Below are 21,029 nucleotides of genomic sequence, written 5' to 3' on the forward strand. Positions count from 1 at the left end.
TCCCAGTGGCAGATGAAGTGAACACAGAGGATCTCAAGTGAGTTTGATTCAGAGCACTCGGGACTTACACTGTTCTATCTGTCCCATGGCGGCAAAAATGCTCTGGGTAAATGAACCCCATTTTTTTCCCCCAAAGTTATTAGTCCCTCTTTCCTTTTGTACTGAAGGCACAAGAAGATACTGTTGAGTACTGTATTGACATAGCTATCACACTTAGACAAAAACAAATACAGCAGAAGGTAATGGAAGCAGACGTCACAAATAAAGGCAGAAGACCCTTTTATTTCGCATAGACAAAATGCAAAGAGTGTCTCATTAAATTAATATTAAAAAAACCAAACCCGAATCAAACCCCTCACTCCACTGACATCACTCATCCTAATTAACAACAACAACAAAAGAAAAAGAACAATCAAGGACCCATTTTCTAATTTAAATGGAAAAAAAAAGTGCAAACATGACAAAAGACTTTTTGTTGTTTTTTTTTTTTTCCAAATCAACGTTCCTGTTAAATTCACAAATAGGGTGATGATTTTTTTTTCTGGGTGTGTGTGTGATTTTCTTTTCCCTTTTGAATCTTGTCTGATGGAAGTTCCAGTTAAAATGTTTTAGTTAAGTCTCCATGCACTTTGTAGAAAATCAGTAAAAACACAAACGCTTGTGAAGATCAGAAAACTGGACTCTTTTACCCAAAAATTCAGATGTCCAGTCGGATGAAGCTCACACTCAGACAGAAAAAAAGCAAGAGAGTCTTTGCACTGTCTGTCGTTCATATTAGTTATTTTTTTTTGTCAAATATTTTGGCAATCTTCTTCTTTAATTATAAATATTGGAATTCAATAAAAAAAAGGTAGCTTTCATTGAAATTTTTTTTTTCAGTGTAAATATTTACAACCACTGTCCAGCCATGCTTTTTGTTATACCAGGGTGTAAGATTTTGCGTAGGGATTGTTTCCTTTCAAGTGGCCCCGGGAGTCCAGCAGGGATTCTTGGGAGCTGCTCATTTTTGCTGCCTGTCCTAGCTCAGCTCCTTCTCGCTGAGGTAACGTTGCCACAGCACCAGGTTGCCATGACTGTACTTCTCTGTTGGAGGGTGTCTCCATGGGTATCGGCTCCAGGACGGTGGGGCGCTTCAAGGTTCGACTTTTCTGTGGCTCCAAGCAGGCTTGCCCCAAACTCAGGTCTCTGCTCGTGCCCTGCACGCCACGGTTCAATAAAAAGTCCATCCTAAGATAGGGTGGCAAATGCATGAGATCACCTGGGAAGGCAAAAGTGAAAAACAAGTCCTTATTTATGGTCATGCTCTGTGTTAAGCTCACCTTAGTGTTCGGCAGGAGTTAATCTGATGGCTTTGGCCACCAATGCAGAGTATCTGTAATCAATCCACTTGCAGTACTTACGACTGCTGTATTCTTTGTCAGCCATTTATTGTCTTACAGAATCAAACTCCATTTCTGCAGATCCATAAGTATCCACTATTAACATTTGTTTTCACAATTGACTGGTTAGACTGAGAAATGTGATGTGTTTTACATGCATTCACAACAGGAGGAAGATAAATTGGAAGTCCCAGGACGTTTATCCCAAAATCTTGGTTTTCATTTGTCAAAACCTAAAAAATGCAGAGGTTTGGTAGATTTCCTTTTCTTATTTCCCATTTTAAATGAAAACCTCCACAATTACAATTAATAACTCCAAGGGACAAAGTATTTAAAATAGCTGTGTGAGTGTTGTGGCTATAGTTTTAAATACATTTCTGAATAAACTGGGAAAGTGTTCTTGTGCCAGTATAACAATATTTGCCAGCCAGCCATCATCACTGTGTTGAAACCAATGGTGATGACCTATCATGATGCCTATCAATGTGCTGCTGTTTTCTAGCAACTGTTGGCACCTTAGTGTCAACCTTCCTTCTGTTCCATATTTTCAAGAAAACCTTTAGTCATTTTTACTCCTGATTTCTGGGCATTTCTGTGTGAGTCTGGGTATGGTAGCCAGCTCAGTCCAGAGGATTTGCCTTTACAAATCTACTGGTGTCTTGGACCTGCTGTCTGAAATTAAACAGGAGTGAGTGCAACCTTCCACATGCCTGAATAATGTATAAAACCTGCTACAGAAATCAGACTGGCTTATTTGTTCTAGCCCTGGTTGTTAGGTGTTCATAAAGTTGCTTTGGGAAAATGAGAAGCCATCAGGCACATAATGACATTCCCTCCTAAAAATCTTTGGTGGTGTAATACATGAAAAAAAGCACTGTTACAGGTGGTTGCATCCAAGATGGGTATTTTCCCTTCTTTACAGATCTCTGCAGGAGTGTATCTCCATTTTTATGGCTGGTATAAAAAATATAGTTTCATCTACAGATGAGATGCATCCTGAATGCTTAAAGCAGAAGACTCTTGGTGCTGCTACATCTCTATCTACATAACTTATTTACAGAAATTTAGGCTGACCTGTGCCAGTGGCATAAAACAGTAAATGTGGAAAATGCTTCTTCATAACCCAATGCATAAGAATTTCATTTTCCTAACTGTGCTAAAAGCTATCCAGTGATCAGCAATAAAACAGGTCCTTTGCTTTCTCATATAAGTTAAGGCTCTACAAATCTTATCTAAAACACAAAGAGCATCTGCTCTATCCCCAATTCCAGGTCACAGGCAGAGAGTGGCTGAAAAGTTGCATTTGGACAGAATCATTGTTTATTCCTACAGAACTCCCCCAGGCACCGTCTGACTCCATATGTTTTACTCCAGCTAGATCTCCAAAAGAGCTGCATGGTGCACATGGTATTTAGTCCCCACACAGGAAGATGTGCGTATCTCAAGACCAGGCTGACGTGCACCATGGCAACATTTATGTAAGGCTGGAGAGAGGAGGAATCATAGTGACTGCCACTTGGAAAATGAACTGTGGTAACAGAAATTGATTTTACTCATTTATCTTACTCTCCCAAGTACCTTTTGTACATTCAATGCATGAGACCCATTTCAGCTGAGACAGCAATATACCTGCTGCTGAGATAAAGTGCATCAGGACACAGACATATGAACTGGCAGACATAGGCAGGTGCTGACTCATTCCACTGAACAAAACAGCCATTGAACTGAGCTGCCTGTGGGTACATCCCTACTGCCCAGCAGTGTTGCTGCTCCCTTGGCACACAGACCTCAGACTCACACTGCATGCTGGTTATTTTGCTTCTGGGCTGCCTTTTGCACTGTAGCCTTCTAAAATGCAGTTGCTGGGGAAGTTTGCTCCAATGACCATTCCCTGTGGGCTGAAAGGAAGAGAGAGCCTAGATGGGGAGTGCTTCTGTCACTTGCTGCTTGTGGCTTCACGTTTCACAGCATCCTAATAAGGAGCGTTATCTTTACTCCCAGTGGGGGAATGAGACAGAAGTGTAGGAGTGAGTGATGCTGCCCACACGTACCTGTATCTGCCTGCTAACATAGGTGCTGAGGGCCTTTGTTTGGCTGCATTGGGTGTGGGTTATCACTGTCAGGGCCCTGGCGAAGGTGGGCAGCAAAGTGCACCTCAGAGATGGCCGTAGTAGGCGTGAAAACTCTGTGACTAACTATAGTACCAAAGTTGTACCTTCCCTCTTGCCAGGCATGTTTAGAGACCCCGAGGTCAGAAAGCAGGGTTTCTCTCATGCTCCTGCAGTTGCCTCCTGTGTGAAATAGAGACCACTCAGCCCTGGCAAAAGAGGGTCAAGTTTCTGCACTGAATCCCAGTCCCTATTTCCCACAACAACAGGCCTTTCACCGAAAGATGTCTGTTGCCCTAACGCCAACTAATACAGGCTGCTAGCAGACAGCACAACGCCCACTGCTTTTTGAAGACCAGTAACCTCATTTCACATGCATTCCCCCTTACTGCTGCATTTTCTGGTTTATGGTTGACTTTCCAGGAAGGAGCCGGTGCAGAACAAAAGCAGGAGTGTGGCTCATTTGCAGTTCCCTGTGGTCACCTCAGAAACCTGCCTCTGTATTTTAACACATTGCTACTTCTTGAGAGCCACAGACATGCATGGACAATAAAAAAGATGAATGTTGAAGCTTACAGAGATGAAGATTAGCTTTCAAGCTCCTGTCTAGACATTTCTCATGTGTATTTAAGAGCTTCAGGCTATGTAAAAAAGACCTTTTCTTATTTTCTCCCAAAATCTCCATAAGAAAGCATAGTCAATATTCTGTGTAAACAATATGCAGTCATTTTACTGTAATTTTCTAAATGTCTAGGGGCAAGTTCCAATAGGAACACAGTAATGAGAAACCAGAATGTGTAACTCATTCTCCAGAGCTGGATACATAAAGTACAATCTCCGACGTGGCTTACACAGAACACTTATTATTTGGTACGATGTACACAATTTTCCTGTCACAAAAAGTGCCAGTGCTCCTTCTTATCTGCAAGAAGCACCTTCCCCTGCAACTGCTTATAAAACAAAGTAGATTATTACATTAATTGGCAAAGTCCATCTGAACAGGTTGCCCAGGGAAGTTGTGAATGTCCCCTTCCTGGAGGCGTTCAAGACCAATATGGATGAGGCCATGAGCAAACTGGTCTAGTGGGAGGCATGTCTGCTCATGACAGGGGTGGTCCCTTCCAACCCAAAGAATTCTATGAATCTAAACTTTGAGAAAGCAACTTCTTGTTCTTTGTGTGCTAGTTTGAAGCTAGCTGGAATATTTTGGTGAGAAGAAATAGATTATAGACAGTGAAAAGGAAAGAATTAGATTATAGACTGTGAAAAGTAAAAAATGGTGATGTCTACTTCACTCATAGGCTTGCTGAGATGTATAAAAACAAGAACACAAACATAGATAACACAGTTGCTCGCTCTGGCTGCCTCCCTTCTCTCCCTAACATGCAGTCTATGTAACCAATCTGTCTGCTTCCTAACTCCCCTGGCTGATTCTCCAAACTCACCTTGAACATAAGGCAAAGTCTGGGATAAGGTTGAGGGGTGGAAAGGAAGTGGAAGGGTGGTTGGGAGCCCCTCTTGGGGACTCAGGTTTCTGGGAGGGGAGTTGTGTTTCTGTATTACCTTTTACCTTGTATATTTCTGTATATAGCTGTATACATTGTAAATATCTGCTTGTATATTGTGCTAAACTGTAAAGATGAAGTTTCATTCTAATTTCCAGCTTGGCTAAGTCTAGTCTGGGTGATTTCATACGAGTGGTGGGGTGAGTAACACCCAAACCATCACACTTTGCTAGGGCTGAAGTGGTCTTGTGGGCTAAAAAGGTCTTTGATTTCTAAGACTGATGTGTTTCTGTGTTAAAAACACAGTCTTTTAAATATAACCACAGGGGTTAACTTTTGCCATTTCTACATCAATTCTGATGATATTTTTGAGAATGTTAAAAGCTGGAGTTGCTTGTAAAGACTTTGGTTATTCTTCTGACCATGGCAATGCAGACATTTTTTTTTCTGTTTTCTTGATATTCACCTGAATGATGATTTTTAGTCCCCACACTTTTTTTTTCCAGGCAAAGTGTTATGAAGTTTCAGAATGGTTCATTGCCTTTGATGCTCTAATTACCTCTTTTCAGCTATGTGTGCTTTATTAGCAATGAAAGCAAACCTTTCAAGTGCATGAGCACTGCAAATGAGCATGTTTAATAATTCATGTATTTTAGCTTAATTAGTACAAAAGATATTCTAGAACTATGGTTTTCTGACGCATTTTTCCAAAAGAGAAGGTTGCTGCATTTAGCAACACTGAGTTTGTACACAAATAATAATTGTCCAGTCAAATCTGGATGTGGCAATTTAAGCTAGGAGCTACCTCAGTCTTTTTTGGTTTTGGTGACTGGACAGCCCTCTAATAAATTATTTAATGTAGTACGTTTAAGAAAGCACTAGCTTCGATAAAGACTTGCAAACAAATGCTAAAATCACTCACTATGATGATCACCAAAAGCAACATGTTCTACTAAAACTAGAGTATTTTCTGAATTGAAGTAGCACTGGGCAGAAATGATTTGCTATTATTATTATTATTACAATTAATATGATATAAATAATTTTGCTATCCCAGCAGTTATTTTTATCCTTCTGAGGTCAGCTTCAGATATAGGAAAGGTTAGGATGAATCTGACAGGCTACGTGGAGATAAGAATGCCACTGTTCAACATTTATGGGATTTTATTTAAGATGGTTATCTTGTTTGCAGAGCTATACCAAGATGAGATGCACTTAGAATCATAGAATCAACTAGGTTGGAAGAGACCTCCAAGATCATCCAGTCCAACCTAGCACCCAGCCCTATCCAATCAACTAGACCATGGCACTAAGTGCCTCATCCAGACTCTCCCTGGACATCTCCAGGAATGGTGACTCCACCACCTCCCTGGGCAGCCCATTCCAATGGGAAGGTGGTGGAGTCATCATCCCTGGGGCAGTTCAAGGCAAGGTTGGATGTGGCACTTGGTGCCATGGTCTAGCCTTGGGCACTGTGGTAAAGGGTTGGACTTGATGATCTGTGAGGTCTCTTCCAACCTTGGTGATACTGTGATACTGTGATACTGAACTTCCTCCTAACATCCAGCCTGTACTTCCCCTGGCACAACTTGAGACTGTGTCCCCTTGTTCTATTGCTGGTTGCCTGGGAGAAGAGACCAACCCCCACCTGGCTACAACCTCCCTTCAGGTAGTTGTAGACAGCAATGAGGTCACCCCTGAGCCTTCTCTTCTCCAGGCTAAACAACCCCAGCTCCCTCAGCCTCTCCTCATAGGGTTTGTGTTCCAGGCCCCTCACCAGCTTTGTCGCCCTTCTCTGGACACATTCCAGCACCTTAACATCTCTCTTGAATTGAGGAGCCCAGAATTTCTTTCTTCTTCTTTGAAATGCCAGAGAACTTGCATGTATTTTTTGCTTTCATCTGCTCCAGAAAAAATCTAAGAATCTCTGCTACATTCAATACAAAGACCATCCCAAACTGCAAAAAGGATGCTTTAACCAAGTTGCCATATGATAACTATATACCTTTTCTCACTAGCCCAACCTTCCACTAAAGACAATGCAATTTGTCTTCACAATGCTCCAACACAGACACTCTCAGTGATGACTACTGCCTGATGATATTCAGGTTTTGTTTAGGATGTGAAGGAAATGCCATGATGTGTTAGAAGATTATTTTAGAAAAGTTTGTGAAGTTAAACTGGAGACTGTGACAGGGTATTTCATTTCACAAAGGTAAGAGCAAGTCTGGGGTAATTGAGCATTCATAAAGCTTACTTCAGTAGACCAGTAGGTTAAAAAGGCTCTTCAAGACCTCACTGGTATGATCTCATAGGATTAGAGATCATACTAGAATTGAATCCATACAGCTCTGTTAGCATGAGTAAGGCACCTTGCTGAGACAGTTGTGCTGATTTCAGATGACTATACAACCCTTCATGCCGTTGTGCGGTACTGGAGGGTGGATGAAGATGATGTCACGGCAGCCAGGTGATGTCCCTGGTGACTGGAGGAAGGGAAACATTACACCTGTTTTTAAGAAGGGTAGAAAGGGTGACCCTGGGAACTACTGACCTGTCAGCCTCACTTCTGCACCTGGGAAGAGCATGGGACAGATCCTCCTAGAAGATTTAGTAATGCACTTGGAAGACAGGAATGTGATTTGAGACAGTTGGTATGGCTTTATTAAAGGCAAGTCCTGCCTGACCACTTTGGTGGCTTTCTGCAATAGACTGACTACGTCAGTGGATGAGGGAAGGGTAATGCATGTCATTTACTTGGACTTCTGCAAGGCGTGGAGCACTAGGACAAGGGGCAGTGGTTTTACACTAGATCAAAGAAGTGGTGGAGGCCTCATATTTGGAGACATTCAAGATCACACTTCATGGGGCTCTGAGCAGCCTGATGCAGTTGAGGATATCCCTGTTTACTGCAAGGAGGTTGGACTGGATGACCTTTAAATGTCCCTTCCAACTCAGTGCATTCTATGACTCTGTCATTCAATGATTCCATGATTCTACTGCTGTGTTAGTTATCTCTTGGCTTGTCCAGAGTCTGAAAGCACAGGCAGGATGTTGTGTTTTTGGAGACAGAGCTGCTGACATACAGCTTTAAGTTCAGGCTTATTCTTATTAAAAAGTTTAGTGGCATATTCCAGCTCACCAGAATAGTAAATAAATCAGTGAAGCCTTTGCTGAGAGTCATAGGCTGTTTTTCAGGGAAAAGCCTGCCTATAGGAAAATCTTAGATTAGAAACGAGGACAGGGTGGAGGGCTTGCAAGGGCAAGGTGAGAGTTTTAATGAAAAAAAGAGCACAAGCGATGTTCAGAGATCTTTGTCACTTCAAAAACTGACACATCATTAAATGCTAGCAGGCAAAGCTTTCTTAGCCATAGCTTGAACTGAAGCCAGACTGATAGCAGCAAAAACATTTCTTACAATTGCTGCTGTCAGTGTGTGAAGCCTGCTGGTTCTCCCTTGCTGTCCATCTTCTGTCCACCTACCCTGCATTGAACCTGCAGAACAGCCTGCTCTGTGCTGTGATCATACCCACACTAACAGTCTAAGAGTCAAACTTACCTTGATCCTGTACCATGCTCAGCCAAGAATGAGGGTAAAGAGGATCAGTCCCATATCTCCTTGCTTGACTGGTACAGGTCTCAGCCTCACGGTGCCTCAGTGAAGAGCTCAGCACTGGCTCTGACCTCCTGCCTTGTTAGACAGGAAAAGTGACTGACTGCGATGGGATATTTTCCAGATGCAGAGTGATTTTATGTCCCAGAGCAGGGAAGTGAGCAGCTGCTCCCATCACCCAGCTGAACTTTCTGGTACCTCCCTTGATTCAGCATTCCTTGGAAAGATCAGATGGATACCTGTTGGAAACTTGGAGGATAATGAAATGAAGCGAACCAAAGCCAGAGGGAGGCTTTAATTCATGCTTCTGTTTGTCTTCTTTCCTGTTATTTTTCCCCCTAAGATTATTCAGTGTGGAACTGCCTTCTCAATGCTCTTTGTGTAATGGCAGTAAAATGCCACAAGTAAACAATAAAAACAATGAACAATTTCTGAAGGCTGCTTTGAATAGCAGGCTTCCATTCTCTGGAGCTGGTATTGATCAGTAATGGAAATGTTGCACTTTCCTTATGCAAACTGCCAACTGCTGGAATGAAAGAGAACTTCAGCTCATTCCTGATCATCAGAAGAACACTATTAGCAAGTCTAGGAGCTGACAGTTTTACTCTGATCTCACTTTTTCAATAAAAATTGGATATACCAATTTTTAAAGATGATTCAGAATAAAGGCAAAATATCTATGCACTTCCTTAAAGAAATCTTAGTGAGCAGAAAAGCCACAGAAAGGGAGAGAAAGGAAGGAGTAGGTAGGGTACAGATTTCTTGTTAGTGAAGAAGCTGCTGGGAGACCAGGCACATGCTCTTCCCTTCTTCAGAGCAGCTTCAAATTCCACTTGGTTACCCAACAAAAATGAACAGTGTTCAGCCTCTGGGGGACACTTTTACGCTGATTGCATGCAGAACATTGAACAAGGCCAACAAGGTGCCTGGATGCATTTCACGTGCTAATCTGTGCTTCTTGGCTTTGTGACTCATGTCATTACATCTTTTGGCCGCCTTGCAATGTTTCAACAGATGACATGAAACTCAACAAGGACAAGTGCAGAGTACTGCACCCGTGGAAGAACAACCCCCAGTATGTTGGGGCTTGATCTGCTGGAGACCAGCTCTGGGGAAAAGGATGTGAAAGTCCTGGTGGACAACAGGATGACCATGAGCCAACAATGTCTTCACAGCTAGTGTCATCCTGGAATGCATTAAGAAGAGTATGGCAAGCAACTTCTCCTCCTGCTCTGTTCTGGAGAGATCTCATCTGGAGTACTGTGCCCAGTTCTGAGCTCCACAGTTCAAGAGGGACAAGAACTACAGGAGGGAGCCCAGTAGAGAGACACTAAGATGATTAGGGGACTGCAACACCTACCTGTTGCAGGTTTTTCCTTAAGAATGCGACAGCCTGAGATTATTCTACTCTTTTCCTGAGGAAAAAGGGCAGTAAAATAATAAAGCTCTTGCTGAATTTGAGATGAACACAGAAAGGCTGTATTTAAAATGTGCAGGAAACGATATGGCATACGTGAATCCTTATCACCTAACACAGATACAGGATACATAAGAATTCCCCCCAAACCTTCCCCCATCCAAAACTCAGTGCTCATTTTCTCCCACCCCCCATTGTTTCCCATTAGATCCAGGCAGGCTGAAATTCACTGCCACGGCCTATCAGAGGGTACTCCTACATAGTTACTTAGTTACTCAGATAAAGAATCTCTCTGGGGAGCTGGAAAGACAGGGAGAAAAGAGAATGAGTTGACCTTGCTGCTTAAAGTGTTTGCAGGATTATGGGATTGAATAACATAATTATGGTATCTGGGGGTGACCAGTTTGACCCCTGGGATGGATCTTGGTCTCTGTAGTGTTTTGAGGGTTTCTAGGTTGTCCCAGATTTCCTAAACCCATGACACTGCCTTATGAGGAAAGGCCCAGAAAGCTGGGTCTCTTCAGCCCAGAGAAGACATTGAAGGGGGATCTCATTAATGCTTACCAATATCTAAAGGGCAAGTGTCAGGATGATGGAATAAGACTCCTCTCAGTGATGTCCAGTTACAGGACAAGGGGCAACGGACATGAACTGGAACACAGGAGGTTCCACATAAACATAAGGAAAACATCTCTGAGGGTGGCAGAGCGCCGGAATAGGCTGCCCACGGAGGCTGTGGAGTCCTTGTCTCTGGAGGCATGCAAAACCCACCTGCACATGTTCCATGTTCCTCTCTGATTTACTGTAGATGACCCTGCTTCAGCAGGGAGTTTGCACTAGATGATCTCCAGGGGTCCCTTCTGACCCCTACCATACTGTGACTCTGTGGCATACAAGCATGTTGTGCTCTTCATGTTGGTGATCATATAGAGAAGAAACAGCCCAAATGCTTTAGAAAAATATGCCAGGTTTCCCATTTCCAGATGAAGAAATCAGAATTCCCTATTATCCCTGCAGGGCTGTATTTTAAAGCTGGGAAGTTTCCTTTTTCTCCATGAAAACTGCATGCTCACAGATAATGTGAAGACCTATGACAACTAGTTAAATGTTGCATGTTTCAGTCTGCTAAACCTGACATTTCCATAAAAGCAGTAAGAATATTATGCTTCACACAACCAAATAAAAACAACAGTTGCTGTTGACTACAAGCACTGGAGTTTTCTCTTGAGAAACACCAGGCTATCAGTAAAACTGTAGTTCAGGAGCCAAATTTGCTAGTGCTATAAATCAGAGTAGCTATATTGATTTCAGCAAGGCTATAAATTGATTTATACTTGCTGCAGATTAGCTTTAAGTGACTGAAAATGAGGATTCTAACTAATGTGGAACTTTTCTTTTAAAGATGATTAATTTTGTTATATAGATTTCAGTCTTCTAATTCCAAGAAAAAGTCCTTAATCAACATGTCTTAAAGCAAAAGTATCATAGAATCAACCAGGTTGGAAGAGACCTCCAAGATCATCCAGTCCAACCTATCCCCCAGCCCTATCCAGTCATCTAGACCATGGCACTAAGTGCCTCATCCAGTCTTTTCTTGAACACCTGCAGGGATGGTGACTGCTATAGTTTAACTGAGGTCATAAACCTGTACCACATCAACATGACACACCATGCATCTATCTATCTTACTGAATGCCAGAGACTTAATTATCATATTGTCACCGAAAAGGCCTAATGAAACAGGAACTGAAATACACTTTTGGTTTATCTTTCTCTAAGCACAACTTTGATCTTTCATAGCACGTTGTACTTTTAAAAGATCTGGCAGATGATTTGTACCTTTCTGAAGTGACTTTAAAGAGAGCTGATATCTTTTTAAAGGCCTCTCCACTGCTGAGCTGACAGTGTAAGGAAGGGAAAACTGATTAACTCTAGGAACCAGACAAATTTAGATGCTATGAAGATGCCGTGTGGATGCTCAGCCTCACAGCATCAGTGCAGAGCTGAGGCCTTCCTGTTCTGATTTAATGCAGTATCTTAAAATCCATATGCACTCTAGAACTAAAGTGAGAAAAATGGTCAATAAATAATGAAATTATGATAGAAAAGTACAGTACATGAGCTCTCTCTTTCTGTCTTCACCATGTCACGCAAGTTGCTTCATACATTTTTAAGGACGCTCTGAGACAGCATTCTCCTGCGCATTGGCTGAGCTAGCAAAGCTGTGCTGAAGCCCTTGCTCAGGTGTCCCTAGTTAGCAACACTGCAGTTTTGAGACTCGTTTGCTGATCCTGGGTGCAGTGAACAGAAACTGTTCAATTATACATCACTCCAGCTGAGGGTTGAATCGATTGCGACTCCATGGAAACCAGCATCTTTCACAGGTCTATTCCTGGGGTATCTTGGGATATTATAGATTCAGCACAGAGGCTGAAGAGGTGAGGAGTTCAAACCATACTTAAGGTTCACTGAAATAGTTTGGGAGGCATTCTGTCAACCTCACCAGGTTCTGTACCGTATCTGTAAATTCACAACTAACGCTGACGTGCCAAGGCCACAGGTGAGCACAGCACTCTACTAGTAGTTGTGGGGAGGTCAAGCTGCAGCAAGAAAACCAGTTTCACTGCTGCCCTGCTGGAGGGGTATTTATAGGTGAATTACTGTAACTCAGTCTCCACATATCCATCAGTTTGAGCCACCTGAGTGATGCTGGTGGGGGGCATCATAGTTTTGCTGATGAGGTGCATCATAGCATTTTTGTTAATTAATCCACTGGGACCAGAAGTTCATCTCTCACATTTAAATTAAGGATGCTGTCATGAAAAGGTGAACAAATACATCCACCTATACATGCAGCTATGAGTTAAAGGCCAGCATATAAAGAAGCTCTTACACTGGTGGCAAAGACTATCACTGCAGTCAGATTAAGAATGTACTGTTAAAAGTCTGCTTCTCTGCTGATACCAGTTTCTACTTCATTTTGAAGACATAGCACAAGCATGGCCTTTCTTGCAGGTAAGAACTGCTTTCTATTTTCACATACTGTAGTCTCTCAGCTCTCCTACAGACAGATCTCAGATTACATTAAGGTCCTCTTGGTACAGGGGAAATTAGCAGAGGCTGCTGTGTGTGAAGACAGTTAAAGCAAGTAACAGCTGCAAATGGCTGCAAAGACTGTAAAACAGAGCTTCTTATCTGTATGGAAGCAGCTGCTCCTGGTTACCTTGGGCTGACTGAGAGCCCATACACCAAGTGCACATACTGCATCTCCACGCTGCCAAGCCGAAATGCATTGACATTTTCAAAATGAAAATGGCACGAGTGGGAGAAGCAGGTTTTGTAGGTGAGGTTTAAGATAGGGACTCTTAACAGAACTACTCTAAACATTTATTATTTTAATTGAAGAGAACGCAGCATCTTTGGTTTGATTGGGAACATTTGCTGGTAATTTTAGACATTTAACGTTGCAGTTATAACTGTAAGGACATGAAAGTAGCTGAAAACTTACTGATAAATGTAATCTTTGCTTTAGGCATAAAACTCCACTAAGAACAGTTGACTCCAATGCCTCCAAACCTACAGAAAATCTGGGTAGTCTATTTTAATATCTTCAGCTTATTAAAAAAAAATTAAAATCCATGAAGCAAATAATCAGCTTTAGAAAAATTAAATTAAAATGTAAAAAAAGAAGAAAACCTTACTTTTAGTAAGAAATTGTTTTGTTGGCAATATAAAGATAGGAAGTGGGCATTCTTTGAAGGGAGTTTCCTTTAACATGCAACTTCTAATTTAAAAGAAGCCAAGAAAACCCAAATCAGCAGAGTCTGGGCCACTGTATTTTTCCCAAAGGCAATGTTAATTTTCTAACTGAACCACAAAGAAATGAGACAGGTAGCAACAAGAAAAGCTAATTGTGCTGCTACACACTCCTCTTTCCATGAGGAACTGGTGCCAGTAAAAAGCAAAACTAATCTCCCTAATACCAGTATCATTAATTCATGGAAAACAGTTGTAAAAATACTTTAAATTGCCTTAATAATCAGTGACTTGAATTCATCTTGTACATGTCTTATGCACTACTTAAAATGGAATTTCCACATTATAATTATATAGAAATTTTGTATTTGCTGCCCTAAAGTGATTCACACTGAAATAGTTTCCTTTTCTCATCTCAAAATATTTTAGCTTCTGATCTGAACCTGTTTAGGTTCATTTTAATTGTACTGGCAAAGTTAAGAAGCTTGAAAGGAGAATTTAATCCCTGTAAACCCACTAGAAAAATAATGTAAGCCAATGATTCTGAGTAGATAGTTATGTCAAATTAAATGTGGAATGAAATGATTTTCATCCCAGCAGAACATTCAGGTTTTCACAGCAGAAGTGGGAAAAGCTCCTGATAGCAGAAATAAAACCTGAGGAAGATAAAGCCAATTTACTCTCTTCACTGATGTGCCATTTCTATGATAAGAAGCAAAGGGCACAGTGTGTCTCTTTATGACATGCTCCTAGATTTCCAACAGAGAAACAGAAAATAAAAAGGTGTTCCAAGCACAGGAGAGTTTAACATGGAGACATTACAGATGGTTGTCTAGGGGAATGATTTCAGAACGTCACATAGGTTTAAGTATATACACAAGTAAGTTAGCATATGTGTTGAGAGTATTTACTAAGTCAAAAACATAAGCAAGAAGTTATTTTCCCCTACTTACAACTGTTTTGCCTCTTTTGTGGTTTTCCTATTTGCTTATTTTGACTTGTCCACTTATGCAATAAATTTCTCAAAACTGGGCCTTGGTCTGCAGTTGTGGAGTCTGAAGGATGATTTCTTTGTTCTACATATGAACTATAAAGATGTGTGTAAACACTTATGTATCTGTATATCTGTGTTCTGTTGCCTTTGGAAACAGATGGTACAAGCATAGAATACAATCTGGCTGCTAAACTTGGAGCACTTTGCTATGGGATTTCTGGACAAAGAAGGTCAAACAGAGCTTCCCCTATACATTCAAGAAATTCAGTTTTGGATCTGGAAACCATGGAACTGCTGAGAAGCAAAAAGGTGATCTGAAAGCCTTCAGTCCATAGTCCCAGCCATTACTGAATCCCCAGTGGCCAAATTTGTTTCCGATTCAGTTACTGGTGCAGTTTATAGAGCAGGGTCAGATTTTTTGGTTTTGGTAGAAAGCAAGTCTCTAAATAGAATCACAGAATTACTATGGTGCACTTGCTTGCATGAGTAGAAGAGGGAAGTAAGTCCTTCATCCTTGAACTCACAGATCAGTCAAAGAAGAATTCATATCTGTTTATCTTGGTTTACAGGGCTGTCACTGAAAATATATTGTGCTTTCTATTACTGTGTGGTTCATATTTTTCTTAGTGTGCTAAGCAGCTTATTTTTATCTGTAGTGACTGAATACTGGAAAAGAAGATTTGTGTCTTGACTCAGGTACTTAAGACAGCATTTATGCACTGCAGGTGATATCCAGACTGTATTTTAAGGGACTCTTGTAAATACTTATTTAATAAAGTATTTGCATTCTGTAGCTTAAAACTTGTCTACAAGCTAAGACTTTGCCATCCAAGTTGGCAGGATTAGTAAAAGCAGCCAGAAACTTGTATATTGGGTCAAGAATGCTAATTAGGGCATCTTAAATACTGAAAGAACTTGATCATTCAGCAAACCTGAAGAGGGTAGATCAGTGCTCTTTTCTAGTAAATACACAATAGGCTCAGGGCTAGACTCAGACTGCTTGACTTAGGCATCCAACCAAAAATCTCAGACCAAATAGGCATCCATATTTGCTTACTGAGGACTATCCTGTCTTCTGGCTGCTGTGAGAAGGCATCAGTTGCTCTCCATATTCCCTCTGGGATGGATAAGCCAAGCAGGAGGGCTGACAGACAGAGGATGGACCTCTGCACTCTTGCATCAGCCCGTGGCACAAGGGCAGCAGGAGGAAAATGCTTGGAATAGAGCAGTAACTTAGCAAAGTGTTGCTCCTGCTTTCTGTAGGCACAGGGACACAGGAAAGCACTCAGCTTCCTTGTGGAAGAATGGAGTGTACTTGACATATTTTCCAGAGACCAGTTTCACAGCCATGAATATGTTTTGGTTTTGGTTTTGTTTTGTTCTGTTTTTTTTTTCCAGAATATGACTTTTCTCCCCACCCACATGCAGGTTTCTTTCCAAATAGCTTCCTTTTGTCAGCTAAAAATTTGTAGGGGTTGTTCTGAGAGCGAAAACCTTGGAATGTTAGAATGGATTTCAAAAATCTTCTGATCTGACATACCCAATGAAGGATAGCTCTTCTCTGGAAGTGTATCTGAGATGATCTTAGTCCTTCGGGGTTTATATATTAATGTGATCTCCAAAGAAGCAATGAAGCAGGATTGTCAAAATGAGCTTGCAACTGTTTTGTGGCATCAGGCAGACAAGCTTTCCATTTGTCCAAGTCAAGTTAACCACTAAGGATGAGGACACATATTTGAAGATGTTCTTTTGAGCAATGCATAGCACCAGAGAAAAATATAGTCTGTGGGTCTGAGTTTTGCAATACCCCTGTGAAAAGGTGGTTTCTGCAAACATCAAGAGACCTGATCTAAAGCTTTCTAGATATTTCCTGGTCAAGCACTACTCATGTATTATTTCTTCTAAGCAAGATTTCCATTGCTAAAGGATGCAAGTAAGTGGTCTGTCCACAGAAAGGACATAAATAGTACTTGGAAAGCAGAGAAATATAAAAATATTTTCCAGTTAATAGGTGTTCTTTTCTCAAACACAATAATTTAGGAGTAAAGGGAGGAAAAAACCCATGAGGCTTCTTGGCTGAGGCTATTACTGAGATTTAAAATTATAATAACGGCGATCTATTTTTAATAAACTGCTACTGCAGTGCTTATTGCAGCTAAGAATAATTGTTATGCTAACTCAATTGGTGGTTAATATTTTTAAAATAGAAAAAAACCCATTATTGTAAAACTTTTTGTCAGCCTTTACAGTTATCTTCCACTTTTTTTCACTACAGGCTCTGATGACACAGAGGGAGGTAGGCAAAGAATGTAGCTCTCTTTAATTTCTGTCCCACCCAGCTACTGAATGCAAAATTTGAACGACAATTTTCGAGGACAAAAGACTGTGAAAGGCCTGGAACACAAACCCTATGAGGAGAAGCTGAGGGAGCTGGGGTTGTTTAGCCTGGAGAAGAGGAGGCTCAGGGGAGACCTCATTGCTGTCTACAACTACCTGAAGGGAGTTTGCAGCCAGGTGGGAGTTGGTCTCTTCTCCCAGGCAACCAGCAACAGAACAAGGGGACATAGTCTGAAGTTGTGCCGGGGAAAGTACAGGCTGGATATTAGGAGTAAGTTCTTCCCAGAGAGAGTGATTTGCCATTGGAATGGGCTGCCCAGGGAGGTGGAGGAGTCACTGTCTATGGAGGTGTTCAAGAAAAGACTGGATAAGGCACTTAGTGCCATGGTCTAGTTGACTGGGTAGGGCTGGGTGCTAGGTTGGACTGGATGATCTTGGAGGTCTCTTCCAACCTGGTTGATTCTATGATTCGCCAACCTCTCAGGTAAACTTTGGGTAGTAATTGTTGTAATTTCTGAATATTAATATGAAAACAAGAATGAATCTCTCAGTTTTTATCTGTTGAAGTGATTGCCCGGTATGCCTATCCCTCAAGGATCTGGATGGTGAAGCAAAGCATGCCCACAGCAAGTTTACTGATGATGCAGAACTGGGAGGAGTGTACTGCCATCCAAAGGGACCCTGACAGAATGAAGAAATGGGTAGTACTTCCCCTTGTTCATCTGCATGAGGTTTGTGTCTAGCTCTGAGTTTACCAGTACAAGAGAGGTGTAAAGCTACTGGCAATAGTCCAGTAAAAGGCCACTAGGACAATTAAGGGATTAGAGCATCTCTTATATGATGAAAGGCTAGGGTAGCTGCAGACTGTTCAGGCTGGAGAAGAGAAGACTCCAGGGTATCTCACCAATGTGTGTAAATACCTGAAGGGAGGTTGCAATGACAGAACCAAGCTCTTCTCAGTAGTGCCCAGGGACAGAACCAGAGGTAATGGGCAGGAAACATGGAAGGCTCTGTCTGAACATCAGCAAAAAATTATTTACTGTCAGAGTGACTGAGCACTGTCATCCAGACATGTTGTAGTGTTCCATCCTTGTAGATGTTAAAAGAATAACTGGACAATGTCTTGACAACTTACTACAGGCCACCCTACTTGAGTAAGGAGGGTTAGATCAGATGACCTCCAGAGGTGCCCTTCAACCTCACTCATTCTGTGATGCATTAACTTCAGCTGAAATACAATCGCAGTATCATAGAATCATAGAATGCATCAAGTTGGAAGGAAGCCTCTTGTCCAACCCCCCCTGCAGTGAGCAGAGACATCTTTAAATAGATCAGGTTTCTAAATGTAGAGATGTGTACTTGAATGCCATACATTTGGCATTCTGAATGAGAATAACAATGAGAGAGTAACAATGCCAAATACTCAGATCTTTCTGACATCCTAATGCATACCTCAGATTCAGCATGCCCAAATCACTTTGGTTCCTTATTTACTGTTTACCATGACATTTGGTATGATTGCTCTACTTTCACATAAAAAATTGTCATTATTATTCCATGGCAAAATCTTTGCATTTTTAAGCTTTTGTATCTGAGATGAATTCATTAAACTAATTCTTGCTTCTGTAAACTAAGTGCTAAGCAAAAGGTCCAGAAATCCAGAAGTCAGAAGCAATTTTGACTGCTGATCTGACTGTGCACCTGCAGCATCACCTTACTGGAAGGAATGAAGTCTATTAGAAGACTTAGAATATGAGGCAATTAACTATTATGCATTACTAGTTACAGAGTTAGAGTTGCACGTACTGTGTAAGAGCTCTGACAAGACAGTCCTAATTCATAGCTGTAGTGCTAGAAATGATCAATTACTAAGCTTGCTTAGGCATCTAACGACCCATCCAAATATAATTCAAGCTGATGGACTAATCAAATGTTTTGATTAAATTTTTGAATTAAAGTTATATAGAAGTTGGGAACATCACAGCAAGTTGATGTCAGTCCTTAGCATACGAGTCATTGAATCTTGATCACCCTTTCTTCTCCAATGAAAAGACATTCAGGTTCCCTAGTCCCAATCATTAACCATCTCAATTTGGAGCAATAGGTAGAAATAGGAGCAATATTTGTTGGAATAGGTAGCACTGCAGGCAGTTTGAAAAGTGAAATCAGAAATTAGGAAGGAAGAGGCATCAGTTGTAGGAAATGACATTGTATAAAAAAGAGATCAATCTGGGGAAGAAAAATAGCAAAGCACCATGAAAGCAGGTAAAAGTCATCTTGAATGAAAAGGCTGAGTTCAAGGAAGAGTAAAGACATGCTAAAGAAGCACAGTCAGTTTGTCATCTAAGATGTTCTCACCTACTTCACCAAATACCTTACCTTTTGTATTTCTTCTCCATATTCCAAAATGTAGAACTACTTTGATTAGTTGTACTTGAATTATTAATTCTGAGGTGGTGGGTGGAAGAAGAAAGATAGCCAGTAAGTATTTTCTCACTGATCTGAACACTGAAAGTATTGGTCTGTCTGCTACTACTGAAAATTCATTCTAGCTATCTGTTTCTTTTAAAACCCTTCATAAAGTAAGCTTTAACAACATATCATTCAATATTTATGGGAGAGCATTCAAGTTGCTCCACTGGAACACTCTATTTTTTCAAAGTATTGAAGTTAATAATTAATTTCATAATATATTTCATTTCTTACTGCAAAGGAAAGCTAAAACTAATCAAGAAAAGCAGGTAGTAACTCAAGCATTTTAAACTAATAGAGGTAAAGACGGGTTACAAGTCTGTAATTCACTAGAGAGGCTCTGATGATGTTCCAAAACTGACAGCATTTAACTCAAGCACAGGGACCCAATTTTGGTGCTGGTATGCCCTCAAGGAAAATCATCTTTATATGGAATATATTAGAATATTTCCCAATACTAAATATGCAAAAAAATAAAGTATTTGAAACATGAAAGAAAAAGAGTAAGCTGTTTGTCAAAGAAGTTATAAAAATTGGTTTTGACCAAAAGGGGAGGGCTGAAATTTTCTCTTGGTTGTGAATGCAGATGCTTCCCTTCAGCAGAGCAAGGGCAAATATTTACCTTAGGTTTTTTGAGCTAGAAATGAAAATTACTTCTATCCTTATCTATTCCTACAGCTCCTGGGTTTGTGGTCCTACTTTTGAGACAACACAGAAATCAGTAATTTCTCTCACTGTTTTATTTCCTACTTATTTTCCCTCTTATCTATCTGTATTGTCCATTAATTTCCTGCCTCATGTATTAGAACTTTCTACCTTCTGCTCAGTCTTTTTCTTGCCATGTACTTCCTTTAACTTTCTCTAGTTAACTTCTTTATAGTTTCAGTGTCAGATCCTGCTGTTTAACGACTGTCCTGATACCACTGTCAATCTTCCATTCCTCTCTTCTCACAACTACTTTTCTGTTTATTCATTAATTTTTTTTGTATAATGAATGATAATGAATTAATTTATTTCTTAATATTTCTCTACACCTACAAACATTTCTGTTCCACCCTCATTAGCAAACCTATATACAAAATAAAAAGAATCCTGTTCTAAAAGCACACAGATAAAATGTTGCCTTTTTTCCCACCCTACTCCATGATGTCACATCATGTATTCTGTAACAAAGACAGATGAATCCTATGAGAAGACTTTAGAATGTATTTGATCTCAGAGCACCACAAATAATCTGCTTATGGTATTGTGCAGCAGGGTATCAGCAGAGACAGTGTTCTTTGTGAACTGGAAATCTGATTGAACCCAATAGTTGGATGTCCCTCAGGCACCTTCAGTCAGTAACAAGTTGCAGTGGTTTTGAACTTGTCTGAAGGTAGACAGCTCCATATCTCTTGAGCTGTTTTTTCATTCTCCTGCCTCTGGATAATCCTAGTTTGATATTAGGT

General features: G+C 40.8%; 1 protein-coding gene across 7 annotated transcripts in view; it reads right to left on the reverse strand.

Annotated features, from left to right (window-relative positions):
* Positions 1-262: 262 nt before the first annotated feature.
* The window catches only part of DSCAM (DS cell adhesion molecule), a 459,192-nt gene continuing 438,425 nt past the window's right edge, over positions 263-21,029 (reverse strand). For all 7 annotated transcript variants that reach the window (XM_064152540.1, XM_064152541.1, XM_064152539.1 and 4 more), the window contains one exon: positions 263-1,258. In XM_064152540.1, coding sequence (XP_064008610.1) covers positions 918-1,258 — 341 coding nt within the window. In that variant the 3' untranslated portion in view covers positions 263-917. The remainder of the gene's footprint in view (positions 1,259-21,029) is intronic.

The sequence above is a fragment of the Pogoniulus pusillus genome, chromosome 12 (assembly GCF_015220805.1).
Source record: "Pogoniulus pusillus isolate bPogPus1 chromosome 12, bPogPus1.pri, whole genome shotgun sequence".
NCBI classification, from domain to species: domain Eukaryota; kingdom Metazoa; phylum Chordata; class Aves; order Piciformes; family Lybiidae; genus Pogoniulus; species Pogoniulus pusillus.